Genomic DNA, 12642 nt, shown 5'->3' on the forward strand with positions numbered 1-12642 from the left:
AGGTCCGTTCCTTTGTCTTACTGTGGATGGAAAATTATGTGAGCACCCCACTTACGGGTCTTTGTAAAGGATATGGATTTTATAGGAGAGTTTACTTCTAGGCCACCATTATATTACACATAAATCCATATAGAATTACCTATGTGTACATATATTACATAGTGCTTGCAACTAACATACACGTAAATAATATCATAGACTTGTACATGGATACGGTAGGTGGAGTAACAGCCTCCAAACATATTCACGTTTAATTCCCAACCTGCCAATGTGTTATAGACGCAGCTGTGATCCATCTAAGGATCTAGAGATGGGGAGATGACCCTGGCTATTTGTGTGAGCCCTAAATGTCACCACGAGGGGCCTTAGGAGAGGGAGGAGGGTCAGAAGTCAGAGAGGAAGCGGGAGGGCAGAAGATGTGAGGCGGCCGCAATCCAGGGGATGCAGGCAGCCTCTGGAAGCTAGAAAAGGCAAGGAAACATTGTCTCCCAGAGTCTCCAGGGGAACGCAGCCCTGCCCACACCTCCATTCTAATCCAGTGAGACCTATTTTGGACTTCTGGCCTCCATTAATGTAAGATAATAAATCTTTTTTTTTTTTTTGTAATTTGTGAAGGGCAGCAATAGAAAATGAGTATGATCGGGCGCCCAGGGCCTCAGATGCCTGTCTGATAGCTGTCTTCCCGCCCCTGCCCTGTATCACCCTGCACACTCCAGGCCTAGCAGCATGCTCTACACATCTGTGACTGTGGGCCCCACCTGAAGTGGGGTTCATCCTTTTCTGGAAGGTTAGGGTTTCTTGAAGGCCAGCCCAAGGCAAACACCTCCACCAAGCACATTCCCAGACGTGAGCCCCAAACCTGTGCAGAGGCGGCGAGCCTCCCAAACCACCTCGCCTGGGCGGCCTGCATCTCGGCTGTGGGCTCTCCCTGCACCCGGCGGTATGCAGGGAAGATTCCACGAGGGAGGCAGGTGAGAAGAGGGAGCCGCACAGGGGCTGCAGCGGAGAACGAATGAAGCAGCACCTTTAAACGAACGGGGAGACTAAGGCCAAGACACGGGTGGGGTGGACCGAAGGCTGCCTAGAGCAGATATTAGGGGTGAGAATCAGGGTGCCAGTAAAAGATGGGCGCGGGCCCAGCGGAAGCGAAGAAGGCCGAGGGCGATACCCGCGTAGCCCTCAACTACGGAGGGACCAAACGTGGAGCGGTGGGGCACGGGCACAGGGGCGGGGCTTGGGGAGGAGGCGGGCCTTACCTGGGAGAGGCCGAAAGGCCTAGAACAGGGGCGGGGCCTGAGGTAGGAGGGGCGAGGCCAAGTTTAGGACCGGGCGGGGACAGGCGTGTGGGCGGGGTCAGGCCGAGGCGGAGCCAGACCTGGGGGCGGGGCGAATGCCAGGCAGGGGTGGAGCTTGCGAGGCTTAGGAGGCGGGGCTAGCGGAGGGGCGGGGCCTGGGGCGGGGCCGAGCGTTGCCGCCCGCCAGGTGAGGACTCTGAGAGCCGGGGAGGCCTCCTCAGCCGCAGCCACGGCCCCAAGTTGGGAGGGTGCGCCGGAAAGTTCCGGGCGAGACCGTGCGCATTTCCTGTCAAGATGGCGGCGCCCCTCGGAGTCAGGTGCGGCCGACTGTGTCTCTGTTAGCGGTGGCGTCCCGATCCCCGGGGAGGTGAGGTTGGCCCCGCCTGGCTCCCCTCTTCGGAGAGGCGAGGGGAAATTTGATGCTAAGATCACGGAAGGGAGTGCTCGTTGCTACGGAGGCAGGGCAGTGGGGTTGCTACGAGACAGGAACGCCCGCGGTGGAGATATGGGGTCCGGGTCGGCTAGGTTGCCAGGAGGAGAGGCTGGGGCCAGCGGCGCGGGAGGAGGGAGGGGCCTGGGACTTCGGGGAAGGGTTCTGTTGGTGCGAAGGAAGGAAGGGGCTGTGGTGAAAGGGGATGTGGGCAGAGTAGTTTGGGGTCATGGAGGGGCGCCGAACTCCCCTGAAACTCCACCTTCGCAGCAGACCCCCCGAGGCGACCCGTCAGGACGCCAGAGCTGCTCAGCGGTGACCACCCGGTATCCTCATCACATTCGTCCGCCGACAGCCCATGGAGGACCAAGGCTCGGGGGGCGGCCGCCTGCCTTTAGCGCTGCCCCCAGCCTCCCAGGATTGCCCGTCCGGGGGCGACGGCTCCTCGGCGGGTGGCTCGGGCAACCCTCCGCCCCCGCGCAGCCTCCAGGGTCTGCTGGAGATGGCCATCACCGCGGGCTCGGAGGAGCCAGACCCCCCTCCAGAACCCATGAGTGAGGAGGTAAATGGTGGGGCCCCAAGAAGCTGGGGTGAGTGCTGGGGACAGAGATATCCTGGGAATTGTGCGTGGGGAGGGGCGGGAGTCCCCGTGTCATGGCACAGTAGGCTGTATTTGTGCTAGATGGGGTTATTGTAGACTGGAGGTCGTATCTCAGAAGTGTCAGAGAGGGCAGACCCTTGGGGCCCAGCACTTTGCTGGCAGGCAGAATAGCCTCCTGGTACAAAGAAAAGGAAAGGGCTTTCCAGAGCTGGACAGATCTGGGCTCAGCGTCATCCTGTTGTGTGACGTTGTGTATACCGCTTCATCTGCAAGCTGATGATGGTAAAATAGCGATAATGGGAGTTCATAGGGTAGTTCCAATGTTCCGGTTTAAGGGGGCTCCACACAGCACCCTGCACACAGGCAGCGCTCCCGAAGGCAGCAGGGTGTTCTCAGGGAGACCACAGGCTCTGTGGAGAGGCCACTTCAGTTTGACTTCAGGCTTAATGGATGGCCGATGTGTGACCTTGGGCAAGTCATAACCTTTGTGTGCCTCAGTTTTCTCATCTGTGAAGTGAGGGTGACAATGATACCTGAGGATGGTTTTGGAGGTTAATGGGAATAGTTGCCATACATGACGTTGGCAGTTATAATTACAGTATAGAAAACATTGTGTTAATCCAGTTATTTGCGATGCCGTTGAACCTTTAGGACAGTGAGGTAGGAGAAGGCACAGAAAGGTCAGCATCGTGCCCAGATTTGCCCAGGGCCGTGACTACAGAGCACTCATAGGAGCACCGAACACAGGATCCAGCAAAGAAAATTCCGGGGTAGCACTCACCTCTCCTCTCGTTTGTCCTGATAGTTGCATATGATTTCTGGCCACCCTCCTTGGTCTCTTTCTTCATTTAGCTTCTAGAACCACAGAGTGTCCTGGTTTTCATCAGGACAAGTGGGCAGGAGGGCTTTGTAGAACCCAGGGATGCTGCTCGACACCCCTCAATGCACAGGACGGCCCCCCCAGCGGAACGGTCCAGCTCAAAGTGCCAATAAAGCCACAGTTGAGAAACCCGGGGCCAGGCTGGACCTCCTCCTTCAGCATCAGGCAGCCTGCTCAGTATTTTACCTTAGGTGTAGAAAAGATCTCAAACTTAACACATTAAAAAATGAGCTTCTAATCTCTACTCCTGCCCCACACCTGCTTCTCCTGCCGTCTCCTCCTTCCGTTTGTTTAGGATGAAAGCCTGACCCCCCACTTCTTTCTTTCACATCCATAACCAGTCTCTCTGTAGATCTAGTGTCTAGAAAAGACACTCGATAGGTATCTGTTGGTTGGAACAGTCAGCTGTCAGATGTTGACTGTTACTATTCAGGATGTTATTCATGATTTGATTCTTGACACGGTTTTCCTTCTTCCCCTACCCTACCTCCCCATCTCCTACCTCAGAGGCGTCAGTGGCTGCAGGAGGCCATGTCGGCTGCCTTCCGGGGCCAGCAGGAGGAGGTGGAGCAGATGAAGAACTGCCTCCGAGTGCTGTCCCAGCCCACACCCACCTTGGCTGGTGAGGCTGAACTGGCCGCTGACCAGCAGGAGCGAGAGGGGGCCTTGGAGCTGCTGGCCGACCTCTGTGAAAACATGGACAATGCTGCAGGTAGGCCCTGGCTTCCCCCAGCCACCAGGGTCCGCCCCTCCTTCCTCCTGGACCTCCTCTGTGTCTTGTCTCCCTTGGAGGCCCAGTGCTTGTCCTTTCTCTCTGGGACCACACCACCAGCCTCCTCCCTGGCCTCCCAGCCTCCAGCCTCTCCTAGGCTGGCTCCAATTCAGGGCCCAGATGGGACTGCTCTGTCCCTCTCTGCTTGGTCCCCTTGCCATTAGGAGCAGTGATGGCACTTCCCTTCATCTAACACAGCCAGCCTGGTGGCAGGTTCTGTCCACTACCTGAGACTCCAAAACCTGTCTCTTCTCCTTAGCCTGCTGGGGGTTCACTGTCACTCCCTAGAATATGATGGAGGAGGTGGCTGTGGGCAGGGTGTTCAGGGAAGGCCTTTTTGAGGGTCAGCATGTGATCAGAGACCTGAAATAAGGTTGTAGGATTAGCCCTGGAAAAAGTGTTCCAGGCAGAGGGAGCAGCCAGTGCAAAAGGTCCAGGGTGGGCACATGCCTGGTGTGTGCGGACGGCAGTGAGGCCAGCGTGGCAGAGCAGAGCGATGAGGGCAAGGGGGAGGAGGTGACACTGGGCGTGCAGGGCCTCACAGGCTGAGGTTGATGCTGTGGGTTTTCTCCTGAATGCCCAGGAGCCCACAGATGAGGTGGCAGTTCCATTGGAGGGGTGTGCATGGTTAGGTAGGGCGTGCCTTTGTCCAAACTGTGTGTTATATGTAAGTGGAATCGTTGAGTATGTGAGCTTTTGTGACTGGCTTCCTTCACTGAGTGTGGTTTTCAAGGCTTGCCTGTGTTGCAGCCTGTATCAGAAGTGCATCCTTTCTGTGGCAAGTACCCCGCTGTGTAGACAGACTGCATGTTGTTTATGCATTCCTCAGTTGATAGGGCTTTGGGTCATTTCTCCTTTGGTTATTGTGAATAATGCTGGGTGAACACTGGTGTACAAGTCCCTGCTTTCAATGCTTTTGGATATACGTGCAGGAGGGGTCACGTGGTCACTCTGCTTTTAATTTTTGGAGGAAGTACTAAGCTCACCAATACTGCTTTGTTTACAAAAGCAGGCGGTAGGCCATCGTTTGCCAACCCCTGGTCTAGTGCATGGTTCCCCAACGGGGCTGTTCTGCTTGTCACAAAGACCAGTGTCAGGACCGACAGAGTGGGCTGGGCCTGGCGCCCTAACCCTCCAAGCGCTGGTATCGCAGAGAGGCACCTGCCCCGGAAGGACCCCCAGTTGGGTGCTTGGAGGGAGCCTGCACTAGGAGGCAGGCCTCACCCGTGTCTTAGTTTGTTCAGGCTGCCATAACAAACCCCTACAGGTTGAGCGGCTTAAACAGAAATTTATTTTCATAGTTCTGGAGGCTGGAAGTCCGAGGTCAGCATGGGGTCAGGGTTGGTTTCTCCTGAAGCCTCTCTCCCTGTCTTGCAGGGGGCCACCTCCTCCCTGTATGCTCCCATGGTATGTGTCTGTGTGCAGATTTGCTCTTATAAGGACACCAGTCATCCTGGATTAGGGCCCACCCTAAAGACCTCATTTACCTTAACAACCTCTTTAAGGTTCCTGTCTCCAAATACAGCCCCATTCTGATGTGTGGGGGTTGGGGCTTTGACTTAAAAATTTTGGAGGGGACACAACTTAGTCTGTAACCCCTAGTCTTGCCTACCCTCTCTGGCCCAGATTTTTGCCAGCTGTCGGGCATGCACCTGCTGGTGGGCCGGTACGTGGAGGCCAGGCCTGCGGGGCTGCGCTGGCGGGCGGCACAGCTCATTGGCACGTGCAGCCAGAACGTGGCAGCTATCCAGGAGCAGGCGCTCGGGCTGGGGGCCCTGCGCAAGCTGCTGCGGCTGCTCGACCGGGATGCCTGTGACTCGGTGCGCGTCAAAGCCCTCTTCGCCATCTCCTGTGAGTGTCGGGCTGCTGGGGAGGGACATGTCTGTTAGTTTATTCCCAGTACTGGGCAAGATTCTGGTCTGGGTGTGGGAACAGCTTGCCAAGCCCCTGCTACTCAGTGAGCCAGATCCTAGCGACATAGGAGCGTCTCTCAGCCTAGTGCTCTACGCACCGAGCATGGCCACACCCAAAACTGGTGTGCTCAGGCTCTGCATGGGGACATCCTTTGCTACTGGGGGGCTGTCCTGGGCACTGTCAGCTGTTGAACAGCACCCCTGTCCTCCACCCACTAGAAATACCAGTAGCTCCCACCCATGCTGCCTCCTGGGAAGCCGCAGGTGCCAGTGCAGGGGCAGGGACAGCGTCAGCACCTGTGCGGTGATTGCTCTGTGCCCAGCGTGGTGCTGAGCCTGAGACATTGTGGGGCCACGGTGAGGACATGCGGATCTGGGGCTGGAGCAGGGCAGTGTTCCTAACTGGTGCTGGGCCCCTGTCTGTGCTTCTGCCGTCCTGGGGCCCTCATTTGACTATTTCTTTTTTTTTTTTTAATGGCATTTTTGAGATATAATTCACAGTCTGTGCAGTTTGTCCTTTTAAAATGTACAGTTTAGTACTTTTTAGTATATTCATAAGGTTTTGCAACCGCCACCACTGCCTAACTTCTGAGCATTTTCATCACTCCCAGAAAATCCCTGTGCCCATTAGCAGTGGTGCCCCTTCCGCCCTGCTTCCAGCCCCTGGCAGCCACCATCTACTTACGTTCTCTATAGAGGAGGTGGCATTTGGACAGTCATGTCTAAAACTGGGGAGGCAGATGGACAGACAGACCTGGGGCAGCTTGGCCATAAAGGACAGACAGAGGGACTCAGTGCCCCAGAGGCATCAAGAGCTAGACTGGGTTGTGGGAGGAATGGGGCAGACTTTTCATCTAACAGCTTTCATTAACTATATCTCGATAAAAAATACTTTAAAAAAGGTAATGCTCATGAAGCATGGGCCTGTGGAAGTTGGCGGGGCGGTGGCGGAGGCGGTGTGACTTGGAGGCCCTGCCCTGTCTCCCCTGCCCCCAGGTCTGGTCCGCGAGCAAGAGGCTGGACTCCTGCAGTTCCTCCGGCTGGACGGCTTCTCCGTGTTGATGCGTGCCATGCAGCAGCAGGTGCAAAAGCTGAAGGTCAAGTCGGCATTCTTGCTGCAGAACCTGCTGGTGGGCCACCCTGAACACAAAGGTGGGGAGTCCAGGGCAGGGGTCTAGGGGTTGTCCCCAGGGGAGGGGGAGACAGGGGCAGGGAAAGGGAAGGCACAGAGCACAGGTCGGGACTACCTCTCTGACCCCCACGGCCCTTCTCCCAGGAACCCTGTGCTCCATGGGGATGGTCCAGCAGCTGGTGGCCCTCATCCGGACAGAACATAGCCCCTTCCATGAGTACGTGCTTGGAGCCCTCTGCAGGTGAGCTGGGGCCCCGACAGGACAAGGCCCGGGGTGGGCGTGCTCTCCCAGCTGGCACCACTGGGCTCCAGCCCACCAGCCTCCACCCGCTGGGACGCAGGAGTCCGGGCCCTCTTTGTAGGGGAGCAGGAGTCATGGTGCTGGCCCTCCCTGAGCCTCAGCAGACACAACAGCCTGCGTAGAAAGGAGAGTCTTTTTTACCCCCACCCCCACCCCCTACAGCACAGGTGGATTAGTGTCTGGAGAAATGACGGGGTGGAGTAGCCGAGCCAGCAGGTGTTTGCTGGCCTCTGGGCCAGGCATTGCGCTAAGTGCCCTGCTCTGTGCAGGTGGCATCGTAGCCCTGGGTTGGGGGGGGATCTGAGGCCCGGTGTTGGGAGCTGTCTTGCCCAGGCTGTCGTGGGAGCAGTGGGGGGTGGGCCCGGAGGGAGGTCTCAAGGGTGGCTCTCCTGTCCCCGCAGCCTGGTGACAGACTTTCCCCAGGGCGTGCGGGAGTGCCGGGAGCCGGAGCTGGGCCTGGAGGAGCTCCTCCGCCACCGCTGCCAGCTGCTGCAGCAGCACGAGGAGCACCAGGTGCGCACGCGGCGGGGCCTGCCGGTCCGCCGGGCCTCTCTGGGGGCCCGTGTGCCTTCCTTGGCGCCGTCCTTTGGTGCCCCTCCCTCCATCCCTGCAGCCCCCCCATATGCCTCCTGCCGTGTCGGCACAGGGTCCATAGGACAAGCACCTCGGGGTGTCTCGGGCTGGTGAAGTCAGTGACTATCCAACCTATTTAATATACCTAGTCATAGCCTATCGTCCAAGTGTTTAATAATTAAAGAGTTCATCAGCTTGATAAAAAACAAGTGACAAACAGCTACCAGCTAAATACTAAGTAAATAATAGGCAACAAGTCAGAGGTAAATAGCTTGTTAAATATTTAATTAGATAAAAAATGATGAACGACTTTTTATTAAGTAGATATTGAGCAACAAGTGATCAGTAACTGTATGAAATAGATATTAAGTAACAGGTGATTGGCAACTCAGTATTTAATTAACTAGATAATAAGTAACAGGTGAGGAATAACATTAAATATTCAAACAGTTTATTTAAATGAGCAAGGGGTTCAGCTGACTGATAACCGAGTAATTCGTGCGCCCGCTGGAGTCCCCCCTGAACGTTCTTGCTTCAGCAGAGTAAAGCACAGTAAAGGACATCCTGGGATGTCCATACTGCCAGGTCCGTTCCACTGTGCCACCCGGGCATCCCCAGAGAGGTGCTGGGTGAGGAGCAGGGAGCCCAGGGAGCTAAGTCCCCACGGGCTGTGGGGCAGGGGGAGCCCCTGACCTGGCCAACCTGGTGAGGGCGGCCTTGTGTGAACTGACTGACACTCCTTTTCTTTCTTTTCATAAATATTTTAACAGCTTTACTGAGCTGTAGTTGTCATAGAGCAGACTGCACCCAGTGCAAGTGTGCCCCATGAGAAGGTCGGTGTAGTTCATTCTCCCTCCCTCTGTCCATCAGGGGCACCTCAACCACGTGCCGGGCCCCGACCTGGGTGCTGGGGGTTTGGTGAGGAGCAAAGGAAATAGCCTCATATCTGTGGGGTTTATAAACAGATAAACAGGTAGGCAAACACACACACAGATACACATTTACACATGCATACACACGTACCATGTGTTTGTATGTAATATATGGAATACATGTAAGTACATAGTCTCACACGTACTGGTATATGGTATACATAATATGATGTCAGGGATAAAACTACAGCGAAGAGAAGTGAAACCCACAAGGGGGTAGAGCAGATGGGTGGACACATTACATAGGGTGGGCATCGGCTTCCTGGGCCGCCCGAACAGAGACCACAGACTTGGGGGCATAACACATTTATTCTCACGGTTCTGGGGACTGGAAGTCTGAAGTCAGGGTGGCAGGGCCACGCCCCTGGCTGGAGTCTCCCAGGAAGAATCCTGCCTCGCCTCTTCCAGCTTCAGGTCCTCCCTGGCATTGCTTGGCTTGTAGGTGGTCACGCAGTCTCTGGCTCCATTCTCACATGGCTGCTCCCCTGCGTGTGTGTGTGGCTCTGTCTCGGAAATCCTTCCAGATACATCAGCAGAGGTCTGCTTCCATTTCAGTGGCATTGTATTCTGCAAGGCAATCATGTGGTGAATTAGCTAGCCCTCTTTTGTAGGTGCTTCTGTGTGCCCTGGGTAGTTAAATTTAACTCATCTTTTTGAATTGGTCTTATCACTCGGTTCAAACTCGAGAAGCACAGGAGGGTAAACAGTGAAAATCTCCCTCCTGCCAGTCCCTGGCCAGCCAGTACCTCTGCCAATTCCTCGTGTGGCCTTCCTGAGATATTCTGTGCACCTACGAGCAAGTGTGTGCATAAATTCTCTCCTCCATTTTGTGCAAAATCAGCTGTCTTGACCACCGTTCTGCTCTTTGCCTTGTTCCCTTCCGTAACTTCCGTCTCTGGGAGCAGCGTGCCCCGTTGCATGTCGGGGCTCATGGCGCGCGCCTCTTCCTTTCAGTGCTGCATGGCAGGCTCAGTTCCTGTGGAACAGCCCCACCCGAGGGACATGCAGGTGTTGCTGCTCTCTCACCACTACCGGTTCTGCTGAAAGCATGACCTCCTACATAGATCACTTCATGTGTGTGGGCACACGCATAGAACAGTTTCCATGAAGGGCAAGGCTGGGCTAAGGCAGGCTGAACGTCAGGTCCCTGGGCTGGGGGCTGTTCTGTCAGCTGTTGCCATAGAGGTTGAACTGGTTGACACCCCAGCCACACGGGTGCCCTACTTTCCACATACTGACCAGGACAGGGTGCCTCAAGCAAGCCCTTTGACTTTTTGCCAAGATGATGGGTGAAAAATAGTATTCCAGTCCCACTTACACGTGCATTCGTCCCGTGAGTGAAGTTGGGCACCGTGTTCTTTCTTAAGAGCTGCTTATCCTATCCTTTGCCTATCTATCTATTGGGTGGTGTGTTTTGCAATTGATTTACTAAAGCTCTTAATGTATTAAATACATTAGCCCTTTGTGATGAGTCATAAATATTTTTCACCCCAAACTGTTTTTCGTTTCTGGCATCTCTGGCCATGCAGATACCTTTCACGTTCATGCAGTCCAACCTATCAGTGCCTATTTTTTGACTTCTGGGGCTTGTATCTGGGGAAGGGGTTTTAGGTACAGATGAGCAGAGGTTGGTTCTATCTGGGAGTTAGAGATTGCTCAAAGGGGCTGATACGAGGACAGGCCAGTGGGGTATGGCAGGAAGCTGGGAGACCCCAGGTTGGCAGGATAGTCAGGGATCTGAGCAGAGGTCGGGGAACCCTGGGAGGCTTCTGGGGTGGGCAGCTGGGAGGGAGGAGGAGCCGTTCCAGGGTGTCTCCAGGTGCAGAGTATGCCAGAGGCAGGGCTGGCACTCAGGGCTCCCACTCTTGGCTCCCAATCCAGGAGGAGCTGGAGTTCTGCGAAAAGCTGCTACAGACCTGTTTCTCCAGCCCGACGGATGACAGCATGGATCGGTGAAACAGTGGCTTCCCGCCTCTCCGAGGAAATCCCAGGCTTCCTGCCTCCCTCCCTCCCACGAGGCCCTCTCTCCGAGGGGAGCAGGGTAATGGTGCCAGGCCTGGGCATGCCAGCGTGTCTGTGTTCAGCCCCCAGGGGGCCCTGAGAAAGGCACATGCTCCTTGGACCCCACCTCCCATGCTCTCCACTTCCCCTCCTGTGTCCACTGCTCTTCCAATAAAGGTGTTTCTTCTCCTCCTTTATTGCCGCTTTTGTCACGTCCCTGGGAGGGGAGGAGGGCCCTGATCTCCGGGGACCTGCAGAGCCACGGAGGGTACGGCAGCAGGCAGAGCCTGGGAATAATGAAAGCACTGCTCTCTAAAGCCCAGAGCCACTGTGTCCTTTCCTCTTCCTGGCTGCTCATGAGAAACCTTGCTTTACTTTTCAGTTTTGGTAATTACTAGATGCCAAAAAAATGACTGGATGCAGAAGAGATGGGTTGAGTAAATCAAAGGTTTAATAGATGTTAAATGCCTGTAGTTTAAGTATATAGAGTTCTACCATTTGTATGTATTTTATCATTTCTAGCATAACTAATGTTAGAGATCCTGACTTAGACAGTTGAGGAATAACTGTCCTTTAAAGGGGTCTACTCAGCTCTTGAGTTTGCAGAATGGCTTTCTCCTCACCTCTTGCCATGGTGTATTTTCTAATCGGGGGACCCAGCAGCAAAAGCACCAGAGGACTGACCCTGTTGGAGCAGGGAAGTACTCTCAGATCTGGAATACCCCAACTTGTGAGGGGAAGGTCTAGGTAAAGGGGAGGAGGCCTACTCTCATACCTCAGCCTTTGGGGTCCTTAAACAGAAGTGGCGTGCGAGGAGAGAGATGGCGAAAGGATGCCTTTCAGGGACAGGAGAGAGGTTAGCATGAAGTTCAGTGGGACGGTAGAGGCCCATCTTGCAGAAGCGGCCTCTGTGTGTCTGTATGGGGTTCGGGGGGTGAATGATTTAGTGCCTCCACCTGTCTTGGCTGCCCAGGACTCCTAAGTGTCCACGCCCCATGTGTCAAGGCAGTGGCTGCTCATTAACCTTGCTAACGTGCCTTTGGGAAGCTATGCTTATCCTGCGCGTGAGAACTGGCCAGGCCCACTGGGATAGGGAAACCAGGCCTCCTGGGGACATATCCCAGCGTCCTTGCCACCTGGAAAAGGAAGGTACAGCCTTCCGTGCGTATGGATGAGCAGTGCGTTTGAAAGTCGACGTAGAGATGTTGGCAGTGTACGGAGACTCCTGATTTTGTGGGTCTTTGCCTGGTTGAGGTCTGGGGACCCCTGACTTGGGACGCCACTTCCAAGTCTCAGGACCAAGTTTTCAGGAATGACAGGAGAGGAGGAGCCCTCTTGGTTAGTGGCATTCCGTGGACGCGACCCCAGGTTCTTTTGCGGGCAGCCTCCCTGATGCTCGTCCGACCTGGACTCTGCATCAACTGGCAAAGGCCCGCGTGAAGGTTTAGAGATGGGACTGAAGTCAGGCTGGGGTGCGAGAAAGAGACGACAGTTGTCCCGGCGGGCCCAAAGCCCTGGCCTTGGATGGAGAGAAAACTCGGGGTGAGTTTGCAGGAGCTCGGTCCTGGAGCCAAAGCGCGAAGATGCCTGGAGGAGAGAACAGCGAATGGATTTGCGAAAGGAGCGAGTGGGAGGGCAATCCTGGAGCAGGGGTTTCTCTGGATGTTGGAACGGAGTCGTGGAGAAACGCTACCGGGTGTGCTGTGGCGCCTGCGCATTGCGTCTCTGGGTTTATTCAGGGAGACAGTCGGCACAAACCGGCGCAAGTGAATCTGCGGCAGAGGTGCTCTGATGGGAGCGGCCGGGCCCAGC

At 55.4% G+C, this 12642-nt stretch overlaps 1 protein-coding gene across 1 annotated transcript; it reads left to right on the top strand.

The window, feature by feature from the left end:
* Nucleotides 1-1939: 1939 nt before the first annotated feature.
* HSPBP1 (HSPA (Hsp70) binding protein 1) lies at nt 1940-11023 on the top strand. The gene is given in 10 exon segments (XM_036909228.2): nt 1940-2000; nt 2003-2032; nt 2035-2070; nt 2073-2287; nt 3714-3918; nt 5605-5829; nt 6888-7043; nt 7168-7264; nt 7726-7837; nt 10711-11023. Coding segments are annotated over 10 exon segments (1197 nt in total). The 5' UTR covers nt 1940-1954; the 3' UTR covers nt 10786-11023.
* The last annotated feature ends 1619 nt before the right edge of the window (nt 11024-12642 follow it).

This window comes from Manis pentadactyla (genome assembly GCF_030020395.1).
Source record: "Manis pentadactyla isolate mManPen7 chromosome 15 unlocalized genomic scaffold, mManPen7.hap1 SUPER_15_unloc_1, whole genome shotgun sequence".
In the NCBI taxonomy this organism is placed as follows: domain Eukaryota; kingdom Metazoa; phylum Chordata; class Mammalia; order Pholidota; family Manidae; genus Manis; species Manis pentadactyla.